At 34.4% G+C, this 18008-nt stretch overlaps 1 protein-coding gene across 1 annotated transcript in view; it reads left to right on the forward strand.

Moving 5' to 3' along the window:
• The window catches only part of ADGB (androglobin), a 162820-nt gene that overhangs the window by 12997 nt on the left and 131815 nt on the right, over positions 1 to 18008 (forward strand). Inside the window, exons 2-5 of the mRNA XM_049789313.1 lie at positions 8625 to 8781; positions 9329 to 9421; positions 12896 to 12967; positions 14989 to 15198. Of these exons, the coding sequence (XP_049645270.1) occupies positions 8625 to 8781; positions 9329 to 9421; positions 12896 to 12967; positions 14989 to 15198 (532 nt within the window). The remainder of the gene's footprint in view (positions 1 to 8624; positions 8782 to 9328; positions 9422 to 12895; positions 12968 to 14988; positions 15199 to 18008) is intronic.

An 18008-nucleotide genomic window follows, 5' to 3' on the forward strand; every position in this document is an offset into this window, starting at 1 on the left:
CAGAATTTAACCTCTGATAAATTATTGAATCCAAGATCCGCTACTTTGACTTAGTTTAAAAATATTTAAAGTTACTTTTTTAATACAATTTTCCTATCTCCAACCCTTCCTTTACTAAAAAAATAATATTTTAAGTAATTGGTCTTGGGGCCTGAGTGATAACACAGTGGGTAGGGCATTTGCCTTGCACATGGCCGAGCAGGGTTTGATCCTCAGCATCCCATATGGTCTCTCAAATATGCTAGAAGTGGTTTCTTAGTGCAAAGCCATTAGTAACCACTGAGCACCACCAGGAGGACAAAAACAAATAAACAAGAAAGTAATTGTGGGGTCGGAAAGGTGGCGCTAGAGGTAAGGTGTCTGCCTTGCAAGCGCTAGCGTAGGATGAACCATGGTTCGATCCCCCGGCATCCCATATGGTCCCCCCAAGCCAGGAGCGACTTCTGAGCGCATAGCCAGGAGTAACCCCTGAGCATCAAATGGGTGTGGCCCAAAAACAAAACAAACAAACAAAAAAGAAAGTAATTGGTCTTGAGTTATTACATTTGTTTGTTTGTTTTTTCTTTTCAGGGGCCCTCACATTTTTTAAACTGGGAGCCAGTTAACTGTTCCTTGGACCATTGGAGGGCCAGGCTAAAGTTTAAAAAAAACACTCTCAGCAATAGTGGCCTATGAATCATGGTTTGAGAACCTCTACACGAGGCTGAAAGGAGGAGTGGAGAGATAGAAAGGAGGAGTCGAATTGGAGAGCATGCTGAAAACTACACACATGTGCACTATAGACCCTGGACAAGTCAGCTGCTAAGCAAAACAGGCAGGGACAGCAAAAGCACCTGGCAGGCCAGATACATGTTCTCTGTTGGCTATAGTTTGGTGACTCCTGATTTAGAGATTTGGCTATGCCTGGAGATTCTCCAGGGTTCTCCATGACCCTGCACTCAGGAATTATTCCTGACCAGTACTCAGACTGAATCCAGGTCATACAAGCATCCTACCTACTGAACTACTTTTCCAGCCCTGAGTTGATCAATCTTTAACCTATAGCTACCGTGAATACATTTCTTATGTATGTTAATTTTAAGGTTTTATTTATTTTTAAAATATGAGTAAGAACTAACAAAAAGTAAGAAACTAAGAAAAAGTAAAAAACTAACAAAAACTAAGAAATTAACAGGAGTAAGAAAATAACAAAAAGCAGGAAAAAATCAGAGGGACTAGCCTTACTATTTCCAGTCAAAAAATTCAAAGTAAGCAGTATAAAATAAAGATTAGGGTAGAGAAAATATAAATACATTTAAAAAATACAAAATATCAATGAAACTAAAAGTTCATCAAAAGATCTACAGAAAATAAACACCTTAGCTTGATAGAACTTGTAGAAAAATAACAAAGAATATAATGACTAAAATAAGAAATCAAAGTGGTGCTATCATTTTATGCAAATTAGATGATTACAAATAATAATGATTATGCATTACATTTTGATAACCTGGATAAATGGACTAATTTCTAAAAACAAAAAGCTACCAACCTAATTTGTGAGGAAATACAAAGTTGGAAGATTTCATTTATTAATAAGTGATTAATAATAAAATAGCTCTGACAAACAAACTTTGTACCTGATGGCTGTACAAATGAATTCTACCAGCCCAGAGGGAGAGAGACCAAGAGCTAAAACCATCTTTCCCTTTGCTTCCCTGGGACTTCATTCACTGCACAGGTGGGTGTCACCTGCCCAGAGGGAGAGAAAACAGCAGTTAACCTGCTTCTTTTCTTTATCTACCTGGAACCTCACTCACTGTCCATGAGTATTACCCTGCCCAGAGGGAAAGAGAGGCACAGCTAACAAAACCAGAGGAGCCTCTACTCCACTCCATGGCCAATACATTTCTCCTAGTCAATGAACCCTAGCATTACATGTAGAGAACACGATACTGCAAGTGTGACAATGAGGAAACAACACAGATCTCTACCATGCCTTGAGAATTAGGTTTATAGCCCTGAAGATTCAAGAACCAACCACTTGTATAGGCTCTTAGATAAGTTCTTTATAGAAGAAATAAGGAGGATGTTCAAAAACTCAAAGAACACATGTAACAAACTGAATGAATCACAACCAAAACTCAAGAAGCTATGAAAGTAAACATGAGCAAACTTCAAACTGCAATAACAGGGCTGTAAAACATGGTAGGCAAAATGAAAATCTCACTGGAAAACCTCACCAGCAGAGTAACAGTGGCTGAGGGGAGAGTCAGTGAGCTGGAAGATGAGCTGCATAACAACTCCATAAAAAAGAAGTTGGAAAAGAGCATTAAAATAAATTATCAGATTATGGAAAATATCCTCAAATAATGTGAACGGATAAAAATAGTGATGTGGGGCAAACTCAGTAGAAATAAGATAAGGAAATGGAGCTGTGGCAAAAAGAAAGAAAGAAAGAAAGAAAGAAAGAAAGAAAGAAAGAAAGAAAGAAAGAAAGAAAGAAAGAAACAAACAAACAAACAAACAAACAAACAAAGAAAAAGAGAGAGAAAGAAAGAAAGAAAGAAGAAAGAAAGAAAGAAAGAAAGAAAGAAGGAAGGAAGGAAGGAAGGAAGAAAGAAAGAAAGAAAGAAAGAAAGAAAGAGAAAGAGAAAGAAAGAAAGAAAGAAAGAAAGAAAGAAAGAAAGAAAGAAAGAAAGAAAGAAAGAAAGAAAGAAAGAAAGGAAGAAAGGAAGGAAGGAAGGAAGGAAGGAAGGAAGGAAGGAAGGAAGGAAGGAAGGAAGGAAGGGAGAGAGAGAGAAAGGAAGGAAGGAAGGAAGGAAGGAAGGAAGGAAGGAAGGAAGGAAGGAAGGAAGGAAGGAAGGAAGGAAGGAGAGAAAGAAAGAAAGGGAGAAAGGAAGGAAGGAAGAAAGAGAAAGAAAGAAAGAAAGAAAGAAAGAAAGAAAGAAAGAAAGAAAGAAAGAAGAAAGAAAGAAAGAAAAAGAGAGAGAAAGAAAGAAAGAAGGAAGGAAGGAAGAAAGAAAGAAAGAAAGAAAGAAAGAAAGAAAGAAAGAAAGAAAGAAAGAAAGAAAGAAAGAACATAAGAATAATTAGAGTCCCAGAGGTCCAGGAAGAAAACTTTTCATGAAAAATCAACAATCGGGGCTGGAATGATAACACAGCGGTATTTGTCTTGCATGTGGCTGACCCAGAACTGACCTGGATTCAATCCCCAGTGTCCTTTATGGTCCCCGAGCCAGGAGCGATTTCTGAACTCATAGCCAGGAGTACTTCCTGGATGTGGCCCCAAAACAAAAACAAACCAAAAATAAAATAAAATAAAATAAAATAAAATAAAATAAAATAAAATAAAGAAAAAGAAAAATCAGCTGTCAAGGACACGTTTACAAAGAGTGCACACCACATCCTGGATGCCTGAAGACTTCTGCTAAAAGAGATCCAAAGAAAAGCAGCCAAAGACACATCTTTGTTACTATAATGAATACTACAGATAGGGATAGAATACTAAAGGCAGCAAGATCAAAAAGGGAAATTACATACAAATAAGCATCTGTTATATAATTACAGCAGATTTATTCACAAGCAGCTCTCAAAGTCTGATGAAGGTCGTGGGATATAGTGACAAAACTCAATAAAACAAATGCCAAGAATACTTCACCTAACTAAGCTTACATTCAGGTTTGAAGGAAGAATACAGTTTCATGGATAAACAAGAGCTCAGAAACTTTACAGATTCAAATCAATTTCTGTTGAGGGGCAAAAAATGAGGTACTCAGGGGTTATTTATGAATCTGCACAAAGAAATTACTCTCAGTAGGCTTGGGAAACATATGGAATGATGGGGATGGAACCCAGGTTGGTTGTATATAAGGCAAACACCTCACCCACTGTGCTATCAGTCCAGTTCATCAAAACCAATCTTAAAAGACTAAATGGTCTACGTTAAGACAAAGCAGACCCAATAAACACACAAAACTCCTACAAAAAGATGATAATGTCATGAAAATCTTCTTTCTCAACATCAATGGACTGTTAAGAGACACAGAGTGACAAAATGGACCAACATGTTGAATCAAATGTTTTGCTGCCTTTAAGAAACACATCTTGATAATCAGAGCAAACATAGATTCAAATTTTAAAGTTATACAAGAATCATTCAAGAAAACAACTCCCTGAAAAAGGCTGGGAAACTTATTTTTATTTCATTCTGACACTGCTATATACACTTCTATACCTAGAGCTTGGTAGCCCTAAGCAGAACATCTAAAAAAGGACCTAACAAGAGTTTTAAAAGAGTATATCCTATGAGTCCCAGGACCATAATTTTAACCAGCATTGCAAAGATACCAGTAACCCCAAAATAGCAACTTGTTGACAACAAGTAGGCATTTATTTTCCAGACTACTGAAAAACAAAATGTCTATTATCAAAGTCTATTTAAAAAGCTTAACAGGCTACCTCAGTTCTTAGCAATCAAATTCTATTCTATGGTGACCAAAACTTATATATCATTTTGTTCTTTTTTATGAAATATTTAAGCACCATAATTACAAGCATGATTGATTGTAGTTGTGTTTCAGTCATAAACAGAACACCCCCCTTCACCAGCGCAACATCCTGGAAAATTGTTTTAATATCAAATGAGACAGAGCTTAGTTTTAAAAAGATTATAAAAGACAGAGATGGGCATTCCTTACTAATCATGGAATGTGTACACCAAGAAGAAATAACACTTGTAAACATATATAAACCAAATGATGTTCCAGCAAAATACTTAAAAACAACTAATGAAAAACTTGAAGAAAAACATCAGCAGCAATACAATGATAGTGGGAGACTTCAACACCACCTTATTACCCTTTGATAGGTTAACATGGCTAAAATTTAACAAAGATATACTGGTTTTGAAGGAAGAAATAGAATAGAGTGGCTTAGTAGATATAATATATGTACATATGAAGAGAAAGAGAAAGAGACAGAGGGAGAGAGAGAGTGAGTGAGTGAGAGAGAGAGAGAGAGAGAGAGAGAGAGAGAGAGAGAGCTCTTTATCCCCAGAAAACAGAATGCATATTCTTCTCCAATGCACATGGAACATTCTCCAAGATAGATAGGTCCTATGCTGGGCCATAAAACATACCTCCAGAAAATAAAAAGGATAGAAATTGTATCAACTACCTTGTCAGATCATGATGCTCTGAAACTAGAGTGATTTACAAACAGATACTAGGAAAAACTTTAACACCTGGAAATTAAACAGCTCATTACTGGACAATCAGCAGGTCAAAGACAAAATGAAAGAGGAAATCAAACGATTTCTGGAAACAAATGAAAATGAAGACAAGAATTATCAGAATCAGAATCTGTGGGACATAGCAAAAGCAGTATTAAAAGGAAAATTTATAGCTTTCTAAGCATTTGTTATAAAGAAAGAAAAGACCTACATAAATAACTTAATGGCCAGTTTAAGAAGTTGAAAAAGAGCAACAAAATGGGACAAAAGCAAGCAGGTAGAAGAAAATTAGAATAGAATTTAATTTATTAGATATCCAAAAACAATACCAAAAAAATCAATGAAAGCAGGATTTGGTTCTTAGTAAAAATAAACAAGATAGATAAACCATTAACAAGACTCACAAGAAAGGGGAGAGAGAAATTTAATAAGCAGAATCAGAACAAAAAAGGGATGTCAGGACAGAAATTCAAAGGATAATTTGAAATTACTTTGAGAATCTTTATGCCACAAAACAAGAGAGCCTGGAAGACATGGATACATTTTTGGATTCCTAAAACATTTCAAAGTTTAGCCAAGATGATCAGAAATATCTGAATAGACCTATCACTATTGAGGTAATTGATTGGATAATAAAAAGGCTTCCTAAGAACAAAAGCCTAGGCTGAGAGGGAGTCATTAGTGATTTCTTTTAAACCTTTAAAGAGGATTTTTCTTCAATATCTTCCAAGAAATGGAAGAAATAGAAACACCTGAAAATAGTTTCTATGAAGCTAACATAACACTGATATCAAAAGCAGAGACACCACACTCACAAAAGATAATTATAAACTCATCCTTGATGAACAAAGATGCAAAGATCCTCAACAAAATACTAGCAAACAGAATCCAACAAATCATCAAGAATCTTATATACCGTAATCAAGTGGGATTCATTCCAGGGATTCAAGGACGGTTTAATATATGCAAGTCAATCAATATGAAACACCATATCAACAAAAGAAAAATAAAAAACATATGATCATATTTAATAAGGTCAAACACCCAATCATTATAAAAATTCTCAACAAGATGATAATTGAAGGACCTTTCCCCAATTTTGTCAAAGCTATTGCAAACATTATACTCAATGGGGGAAATCTAAAAGCCTTTCCACTAAGATATGTAAGAAAAAAGTTGCTCCCTCTCACCACTTCTATTCAAAACAATACTGGAAATACTTGCATTAGCAATATGATAAGAAAAAGACAATAAAGGCATTCATATAGCACAGGAAGAAGTGAAGCTTTCATTATTTGCAGATGACATATTGTATCTAGAAAATCCTAAAGTAATCCTTGGCAAAAATAAATGATAGAAGAAACCACTTTCCCCAACTTTAAACTAAAATGGCTTTGCTTCTTTGCCTTTTCTTAAGGTAACAGATAAGTGATTTTTAACATTTTAATAATGGCAAACTTTACCTTGCTTGAAGTCCTATTTAATGTTTTATCATTTTTAGCCTAACAATCTGTGTTCTTTACTTTGGCTTATATCACCAACCTCTGCCTGCTGTACTATCACTTCAGCCCCTTTAATCATATTTTCAACTTCCTTTTAGTCATACAGACCTTATTCTTCTTCTTCAAAAAGAGAATAATTTTTGTAAGTGGAATAACCTTTCCACTTCTTGTAATTAAAGCATTATTTCAAAGATGTTCACCTATCTTGATCTTTTTATTTTATTTCAATATTTGTTTAAGTATTATCCTATATGGATATACTCTGCTACTCTATTAAGAATCATATACATTAATTCTCCATTTTCAATTCCTCTTTTATAGCTACCCTTACCATTTTTTACTTTCTAATGTACAATTTATTTTACTCAATTCATGCCGCATATTTTCTATTCCCATTCACTAGTAAATGAATTTCAAAACAATAGAGTTTGGTCTGATTTATTCATTGTTTAACTCAGGCTTTAGATAAGATACTAGCTCCACAAATAGTTTTTCTTGAACAATGAAATAAAATGTCTATTTTACACCTAAAAATTGAATTTAGGTATGAACTTTTCTTATTGTACTATTTCTTCAGTCCCTAAAATGAGACAATTTTCTTTCATGAAAGATTCATATCCTTCACGTTTCTCTGAGAGGATTTATAGTTATTAACAGTGTGATTTTAGAATAAGATGTTTATGTCTATTGTTAAATGAACTGTATATTTAAATTTTTATTTTAAAATAAAGATCACTTATTATTTATGTAATGGTGCAAATATATTTTTCATGGACTGACTTTCTAAAAGCTACATTGTGCAGTAAATTTAAGTGTGAATTCTATGCATATGATAGTATACTCTATGTTAACTTCAGTATTTATGACAATACTTTTAGTTTTGACATCTTACAATAGTAGTAGAGAACAGTGTGAAAAAATTGTTTATAAATAATATCTTTAGGTTATTGAAATCTTTATATCTGTAACCATGTTGAAGCTGTCCAGCCATACATATGACTCTGTCTTTAAACTGTATTTAGCAGCTTATAGCGATAGCACAATGGTAGGACATGTGCCTTGCATGTGGCCAACCAGAATGGACCCGGGTTTAATCCCTGGTATTCCATCTGGTCCCCTGAGTCTTCCAGGAGCAATTTCTGAGTGCACAGCCAGGAGTAATCTCTCAGAGCCACCAGGTGTAGCCCAAACTGCCACAAAAATGTATTCAGCAAAGCTGCTGAAAAAATGCTTTATTAATGCACTTTGCCCTATATATTTGCCTCCTAGATTTCTTTTCTTTTCTTTTCTTTTCTTTTCTTTTCTTTTCTTTTCTTTTCTTTTCTTTTCTTTTCTTTTCTTTTCTTTTCTTTTCTTTTCTTTTTGAGATGCAGACCTTTTTTATTATTATCATAATTGAAGTCATTTTATCTTATGTACAAAGGGACAGCATCTTCTGATGTCAGGTAGATGTCTTTGATGACACTTCCAGACGTCCACTTTAGTCCTTCGCGTACTGGCGGAAACACTGGCGGCACATATTGAGGCCGTATTTACAGATCAGGCAGGCCATGCTGGTTTGAGCAGACACGGCAAGAACGCGACCCCTGTCCCAACTTGCTCTGGTGGCTCCAATAGAGCTGCTGGTGACCCACCTTGCTTTCTCGGCGGCATCAAGGCAAAAGGGGAGATGCAGACCTTTAAGGAAACACACATATATGTATAACATAGTCAATATTATGTAAATTATATATTAGACATTTTAATTTAATTTTTATTTTAATTATAGTGGCTTGCATATCTTTCACAGTAATATTCCAGGTACATATTTACATTGAATCAGGGGAATTTCCACCACCGAATTGTCCTCCCACAACCGCTCCCATCCTGCCTCCCATTAAAACTAAAGTACTTTTCCTTTCTCCCTCTAGTCAGTACCCATTAGGTATTGGTGGACAAACTTCTGGTGAACAGAAGGGGAAATTTCCAATCTGGCCAGAATGGAATGAATCTGACATAAATGCAGAAAAGTGGGATGCAGGCAAACCTGGAAAAGAAAAGGAAAAAACAGGAAAGAGCCCACTACTTGTAAGCAGACTTGAATGTGACTAGATTTTAACTTCGTCTATAATTATATAATGGAACTAGATGTATTGCGTGGAAATACACTCATACTTCCTCACAATCTGCACTCAAGAGAATTGTGTTTTTGTACACAGAACTTCTGCCTTATCTGACCTTATTTCTCCAAGCTTTAGTCTGACTTTTGTTTATCACATTTGGGTAAAATGGAGGAGTTATTATTGGTTAAAAGTGATATGGACAGAACAAATAATGTTGGAATAGAGCTGAAAACCATGTATAGAGAAATAGTAGTTTGGAAGATGAGCTGTACAAGGATTTGGCCAGCTGTTTTCTGGATAAAGGAGATAAACTTAATTTGGTTTTGAATGTGTTTTTTTGATAAATTGATTTAAGCATGCTATAACCCAACTATGATATCAAACAAATTATTCTGTAACTGTTTATTTGTTACAACTATTATTTAGTAAAAATCTCTTACTAATTTTCTTAGAACTAAGTCATTTTTATTTTAATAAAATTATTCAGAGAAAAATTAACATATTTTATATAGCATTTCTTTGAAGATCCTGAAGGAAAGATTGAATTGCCATCATCATTGAAAATTTATTCCTGGAAACGTCCCCAGGACTTTCTAATGAATCAGGTAAGACATAATTTTACTGTGAAACAAGATTACATATTAATTGTGGGTGTAATATCCAACTTAAAAAGATTTTTTGGAGTAATTTAAAGCAGTGTTTCCTGTGTAAAAATAGTAATAACATATTTTGCTATATAAGTTAGAAGGAAATATTTATCAGCATAAATGATTATTCCTAGCACCTTTCCTCAAGAGAATTTTGAAATTTTAGTATCTTCAGGTTTCCTCTCTCCATATTAATAAAATATAACATAAAATTTTGTAAGACATTATTCCAGTGACGCTCAGGGGTTACTTCTGGCTATGTGCTCAGCAATCGCTCCTAGCTTGGAGGACCATATGGGACAAGAGTGGATCAAACCGCGGTTGGTCCTAGGTCAGCCACATGCAAGGCAAATGCCCTACTGCTGCTCCATTGCTCCAGCCCCTATTTTTTGATTTCTGATATAATTTTTTCATCTCTGCTTCTTAGAAACCAGGTTAGAGATGTGAAACTCCTTTTAGATATATGCCCTGAATCCAGCCCTAGGTAATTGCAACTCTTTCTTTAAGGGATTTTTAAAGCTCTTTCCCAGGGTAACTTTCATCTGGACTTCATGCCCAGCCATTTGAATCATAATGTTGGGTTATCACCCAGAAACCTTCATTTAAAGTAGCATTTTATATACATGAAAACTTTAGACCCACTGGTGAGTCTTCCTAATAGCTATGCTAGTTCGAATATATTTAGTGTTTCTAATGGTTTAATTATCAGTAATGCCTTTTTTCTCTTCTTAAATATCCTACTATTTTTGTTGAATGCCTAAAAACCTGTGGCTAAATTAGTTATTCAGTGTGAGTCACATTGTTGTAATGAACCTGATTCTTACATATAAATGGAATCTAGTGAATCTCTTTTCTACACAGTGATTTTATTTCTAAAAGTATTAGGGATGGTAAATATTTCTGCTGATCCAAGATAATAGAATTTTCCACCATGTTTTCTAATTGCTGTTATTTATTAAGAAAATCAATAATTTGAAATTCAAAAATATTTAGTAAAATGAAAATATAATGTAAAACTCTGTTTATTAGAGTACAATGAGTACTGATAAGATAATTAAAAGAAAGTATATGAACCATGCCTTTAAATTACTTATTAAAGATAACATTGGTATAAAAAATGTACATTCTAATAGTAAAATAGTTAACTTAATAGTGTAGTGTTTATTAAGGTAATTTTATTTGGCATAAGCATAGAATTTATATTTTATGCAAACAAAATAGATTCCACCAATGGTAATAATATTCCATAATACTAGTAGTATTATGACTTTTAATTGCAGAAAACTATATAAAAACATGTCTTGTGTTTATTATAAATTAGTTTTAAATTATCTACTTGAACTAAAAGTGAATCTTGCATTGTTTTTAATGATGTTTTACTTTTATCTTAATGTTGCACTTTAATTCATTATCTCTAATTCTTTTCAACACTGTCTTCATCTTTTTTTTAGTATGGGCCAAAACATCTATAATTTAAAGTCTAGTAAAAAGATTATAATAGTATTATTTAAATTTTAATTGTATAAATACACAGTCATTAAATGTAGCTCTAATATATATTAAATATAGATTTAATTAACATTATATGAATAAATTTATAAATAAATAATACATAATATAAACAAATTTAAATTTGCATCAAATATAGATTTGAATACACAATTATACAAGAACATTACAAAAGCCATAAGTTTTTTATGTAAGGTTTATTCATATTCTAGTCTACTATATATGTATAATATATCACGTAGATGATATATGTATACACATGTATGTACATAATACTAGCCTACTAAAATGACTTCTATATCATTAAATAACTGCAACACACAACTTAAAAAGCACAATTCAGCTTTGAAACATGCTCCATAATACTCTAAGAAAAATTAGTTCTAAGAAAATTATTTAAATGAGAAAAACTAAAAAATAGGATTAGAACTCCCATATGACCCAGAAATTCCACTTCCTAGTTTAGATTTCCAAAACACAAAATACATTAATTTGAAAGGATGGATGCATATCTATGTTCATTGTAGCACTTACTATTGTAGCAAGATATGAAAACACTCACATTCCCAACCATACAAGAATGGATCAAAAAGTTGTGTCTATGTACACAGTGGGATATTATGCAATTCTAATAACAAAAAAAGTTAATTTATTACAAAGTAGATGGAGCTAGATGACCTTCTGCTGAGTGAAATCTTTAAGAAGGAAAGAGATAGAGAATGAACTCTCTCATATGTGGGGCTTAAAGATACACATCACACAAGGTAGCAACAAAAGGCTAAAGGCAACACAATTAGAGAGCTGTTCCATAGAACTGAATAGTTTTTTGGGGGTGTTTAAAAAGAAGACATCGGGAACATTGGGTTGGTGGTAAACATTGATGGAATTATGAACATGGAAAATCATCTTTAATAGTATTGTAAATCACAGTACTTCAATCAATACATTTTCAAATAAATATAAAAAATTAAAAGCTCACAATTAAATGACAGGAAAAACCGTAAAGAATGAGTTTAGGATATATCAGAGTCAACACAGACATTCCAACTAAAGGAATTAGATGACCTTCTGCTGAGTGAAATCTTTAAGAAGGAAAGAGATAGAGAATGAACTCTCTCACGTGAGAACATTCTCACGTGAGAATGTTCAGATTAGAATTGCTTATTTCTGAAGACTGTATTTCAAGCTTTGTGTATGCTGAAAAGTTATCACATGTATAAAGATTTATTTTTCTCTCAGGTAAAGGCATAGAAGATAAAGAGAGGGAGATGCTAACATGATTCTGCAGAGGCCTCTGTCCTCATCTTTATATCATAAAAACCTAACAGTTTCTCTTTTCCATTCATCAACAGCTGAGTACTGATTCTTACCTTTCATACTTTCATATACAATACTTCACTTAATTTAGAAATGGTGCAGTTTGGTTTTTGCTGCAAGCGAGGCATTTTACAAATGCTGCTTAACAATCATTCCAACAAAAATACATAGGTAGAACAACTATATTTATAAATTTGAGCATAAAAGGCAGAGCAATTGAGGGAGGTTGTCATATAAATATTTCTCAGACTCACAATCTGGATCATTAATTCTCAAGTAGCTGTATATACAAATGATTGAGCATAATTTATGGCATTAGCTTCCACTTAAAACCTATTTCACGGAGTGGTGGCACAGGCCTTAAGGCAGCTGCCATGTGCACACTAGTCTAGGATGGACCACAGTTCGATCCCCTGGGGTCCCATGTGGTCTAAGTTACCATATGCAATCGTGTACTTAAAGTTTATATCAGTTTTGGAAAAAACATTTTATTCTAAATGTTTTCTTCTAATGTTTATAGCAATTGAAACATAATCAAACTAAGCTACTTCTCTCTTTCTTTTTATTTGAAGGAATAATATAGGTTTTCACTTTTTCTCATTTCAGATTCCAGTTGTTGTGAAAAACGAACTGGCATTTGACTTGTTATCAGAAAATGAACATTTATTCTGCAGTGAGGTATGCTGGGAAGGAAGAAATGAATTTTTAGTCAATTTCAGTTCTCAAACACTTAAGTTTTGATATACAAATTTTTTATTTATGCTAGAGATTCAAAGGGAAATAGAAGCCTCTTTGATAGAGTTTTTCATACAAATTATAAAGAAATGTTCCTGTTACCATTGCTTGTGACTCTCTTCTTCCCAGGTACCTTGGGTAGAAGGGTTCTCTGCACAATTTTTCTCCCATCCATATATTAAGCAGCAGATGATAAGTAACTGCAGGTTTTGCAGTGCATCATGTCTAGATGTGGAGTGTTGCCATGTTGTTTTCTTAGTGTAGGAAAAATCATGACATGCAATTTTTTCTAACTCTTCATTTAAATGCATCAGATTTTCATCATAGTATTGCTATCTCCTACCAATGCCCAGTTCCCCAGCTTTCTACTGTCTCCTTTCTCCCTTCCTTCATCTCACAATTCCACCTTAGGTTTCATTCATCAGAACACACTTGTTTCATTCCCCTATGATAGTTAAGTCAGAGATAGTTGCTTTGAGAGGCCAGAGAGATAGTGCAGTGGATAAGGTACTTGCCTTGTATGGTCCCCCTGCCCACCAGTTCTATGTAGTAATAGAAGTTTGCACTTCTATTAGTTATTAGTTAGTACAGATGGTTGTGGTCCCAAAATAAAAGCCAAAGCAAAAAAATGCTTTTAGACTCTTTGCTCCTAAAACTTCATCATAGCTGTTGGGTAAAGTTATTATTATGAGGGTTACCGCATCTTTGCATTTTGCAATTACTCCTGGCAGGTTCAGGGGACCATATGGGATTTCAAGATCGATTCCAGGTTGATAGTGTGCAAGGCAAATACCCTACTTGCTGTTCTATTGCTCTAGCCAGAATCGTACCTTTTTAAATTGGCCAAAGCTTAAGAAGTTTCCAAGAAAACTTAAATTTATAAAGACACAGATCTATGGTGTTTGTAGCAAATATATAATTCTTATATAAGCCAGGCAGTTAAACCTTAGCTGAATATGTCAGAAAATCCAGCATTTCTGAGTTATGGCTTTATTGAACACTGAGTTGTGAGATTTCTTATACATTAATTCTATTTCTTACAGAAATGCTAAAATAGTATATTCATATATGGATGAAAAATTTCCCCTGAGAGGTGCTGGAGGGTCTTTCCCAAGAGCAGAAAGATCTAAAGAAGAAATTAAATCCTAATTTAAAAAACAAAAAACAAAAACTGTTTCCTCTGTACTTTCTACAAAACACCCTCTATTCAAAATTTCCTATGGGAACGTCCACACCTATAGATCAAAACATGAAAGAAGAGAATTAGATTATATTTAAGTGTGTGCAATTTTAATTCATTCCTTATTTAATTGGTTTTATTGACATAAAAAGAATTCTCTTTTTAATAGTCTCAATATATACAGAAGAGTTACTCATTATGAAAAGTCAATTCCAATAATTCCAAAACAATAATACCATATAATTCTATAATCATTCCCTTAAGAAGCATTCACACTCTTGCTTCTCTATATATATACACACATACATTTATCTCACACACGTTAAAACATCAATGTCAATTGAAGGTCAAAGTGAAATTGTTGACTTTTGGGGGATGGGGAAACAGTCAGCTACACTCAGCGGTTGTTTCTGGCTCTGCCTTCAGAAATATCTCCTGATAGGCTCGGGGGACCAGATGGGATGCTGGGGTTCAACGTGGGTTGACTGAGTACAAGGCAAATGTCCTACTACTATGCTATCTTTCCAGCCCCATGTTCACATTTTTCTCTGAAAGTCAACTCCCAGCTAAGCATGTGTTAAATATTCCATTGGTGTAGCTGGTGTTTTTACTATTTTCTGAAAATAGGAGCCACAGTTGGCAATTTACTCTATAGGTCAGAAATACCAAAGTGAGATACATTCTTTAGATTTTAATATCACTATTAATCAATATTCCCATTCTCCCCAATGATACTACCAACAATTGAAAAATAACTAATTCAAACTAATAAATTTATCTTTAGCTGATGAGATGGATTATCAGTGAAATTTATGCAGTCTGGAAAATACGCAATGGAAATATTTTGAACAATCTTTCTAAAAGTGCAACAGGGGAACAACCTCTTCTCAATTGGAAGCCTTGGGAGCACATATATTCTTTGTGCAAGGCTGTGAAGGGTCATATGCCTTTGTTTAACAGCTATGGAAAGTATATTGTGAAACTTTACTGGATGGTAAGTCTATTTTCTGTGCCTTAACATTTATGTGCCTTTCCTTCCAAAACATAGCTTTTCTTCTGAAAAGTTGCTCTCTTTCCAGAATGTCTTATAAACTGTTACCCAGTCTAATCCAAGAAAATTATTTGTATGGAGATACACGAGAAAAATGTTCTAACTATGTAATTTAGGGTTATTAAGAAACACAGTTGATTCTCCTATGATACTGGACACTGCCTGCATTAGGAGGTGGATGAGCTGGCTAGGCTGGTGGTACTCAGAATTCAATTTCACTTCTCTCTTTGGTATGGTATCATCATCATGGGAAGGTAAAAGGTATGGGAGAGGAAATGCTGAGTGTGGCCCTTTCCTTTCCTTTTAGTATTACAGATCCTATCCAAAATTTCTCTCCTACAAGACTGAGTGTTTTGTAGTCTTCTAAATATGAGTCTTCCACCTATTTAGTTGATTACAAGTACTTGTAAGAAAGTACTTGACTTTCTGAGGCACAACTGTGAAGGTATTTTTTTAAAAGCATATATCTCTTTGTTATGAATATAGGAAAACTATGGACTTTCATACATTAATTTTGTAGACTGCTACTACTATACAAATCTATTATTTCTTTTTTTTAATATTTTTATTGTGATCAAAGTGAATTACAAGTCTTTCACAGTAATATTTAATGTACATAGTGACAATGAATTAGGCTATTCCCACCACCAGGGTTGTCCTCCCTCCACCCACATTCCCAGCATGCATCCCATACCTCCCTGCTTTGCCCCATGGACTGCTAGTGTAACAGGTATGCTTTATGTATAGTTTGTGTAGATTGGATATCAATTCTGGTGTCTTTGACTTTGGGTTTGGTGCTTAAGTCTGAACATTTTTTATTTTCAGTCAATGTTCATATGACTGGTTACTCCTGGTACCATCCATTTTTGTTTCCCCTCAATTTATGAGGGAGAACAAGATAATTCAAGTTCTGTGGTTTTGTTGGAAAGAGAAAATAAAGAAGAAAAAAGCTGGGAGGAATTAGTCTTGAGGCTAAAATATCGATTCAAAAGAGGAAGGAGAAAAGAAAAAGAAAAACAAAAACAAACAAAAAAGAAAAACAAGCAATGACAAAAAACACAGCAGCAACAAAAATTCATCACCAAAACAACAACCACAAGAAAAAAAAAAAGAAAAGGAAAAGAAAATGAAGGACTGGTGTGGCAAGGCTTTGTGTTTTGTTTTGTTTTGTTTTTGCATAGGCATAAAAAATACTGGGTAAGTTAGAAAGAAAATTCCTTTGGCCTAAGAGATGCAGGGTTTCTTCTCCCTTGAAGCATACTGTGACAGGAGCAACTACAGGCTCCATACATTCTCATTATCGAATCCCAAGGCCTTTTTATGGTACCGGGAAACTTTCTGCTGAGTTGTGGATGACAAAATAGGTCCTATGTAGTTAGAGATGTTGGTATTTCAATCGGTCATAGGACAAAGTCTAGGATAGAGTCTTTTGTTATGGTTCTAGAAGATCTAATCTGTCACGTTTGTTGTAGTCAGACATCTGTAATTAGTGATCTTGTTCTTTGCACAGTTTCAGGATTTTCTAAACTATATTATAACATCCACAACTACTTACACCTTGACTTCTTCCTTTCCTTACTGAATGACCATATCATGCCTAATTACTATATTAAGTGCTTCCAGTTTATAGTGAATAGAATTGGTGAGAGTGGGAAACCTTTTTTGTGCCTGATATTAGAGGAAATGATCCATTACCTCTTCATTGAGTATAACTCTTGCTATTTTCATGTGGTAAATGGCTTGGCTATCTTGAGGAATGTTGCTTCAGTTAACGTTTTGTTCAATTCTTTTTTTTTTTTTTTTTATTATTTTAATTATGACAACAAAGATGCAAAGAAAGAGGACAGGGTAAAGTTACAGTGGAAGCCCAATCACCCATAAACAGGATTCTCAGTAGTTCCATCGATGATATCCCAGCCTTGAACTTTCAGCCAAAGAACATTAAGAAAAACAAAACTGAACCCATGTACAATACAATTACTTTGTCCCTCAAATCCCCAGTTGTAGTACATATTGTTTCTTAACTCTTTAAACATTGAGGGCAAAGTACATTTATCTAGTTCCATGCACATGCTTACTAGTTTAAGTTAACCTCAAAAGTTTTAATGGGTTGTTTTTCTTAAGGATTGGAGTCAAGAGAACATAAAGTGGCATTTGTTTGCATAGGCCCACCAAAACATAAGGGACATGGAAAGACAAATTATGGTCTAAATACATGGAGACCCTACCCCTGAAGTTTCCTGGCACAGGACTGACTCTAGGCTCCAGGCAAACTAGTTTGTCCAATTCAAGTCATAGTCTGTAGTGGCAATACACCTCCATTCCTCACATAGTCTCTGTTGTTGGTATCATTCTTCTGTATTAAAGATCCTGGAGTCTGCATATCCCATATTGCAGTCAGGATGGTGCAGAGCATCCTCTCGTTTCACCTCACACTTAAGGGGCAATAGAGAGAACCATGTCCTGTAGAGCAGGTCATCGTTGTTGTCATGTCTTCTCGCAGGTCATTGTTGTTGTCACGTCTTCTCAGTGTAAACGGAAGTGTCTTATTAGGAGGTTGATGTCACACCCTCGGTAGTGTCTTTTCTGGTAGAGGACTGCTTCCAACTGTTGCTATAAAAGACCTTGGATGTTTCGTAGATAGCTTGCCTGGTTCCAGCGTGAATGGAGAATGCCCATTCAACTGAGGCCTATGCCAGGTCATTATATCAATATTCAGGGTGTAAGGTACATTGTAATGAGATTTATTCTGT

The sequence above is a fragment of the Suncus etruscus genome, chromosome 15 (genome assembly GCF_024139225.1).
Source record: "Suncus etruscus isolate mSunEtr1 chromosome 15, mSunEtr1.pri.cur, whole genome shotgun sequence".
Classification (NCBI taxonomy): domain Eukaryota; kingdom Metazoa; phylum Chordata; class Mammalia; order Eulipotyphla; family Soricidae; genus Suncus; species Suncus etruscus.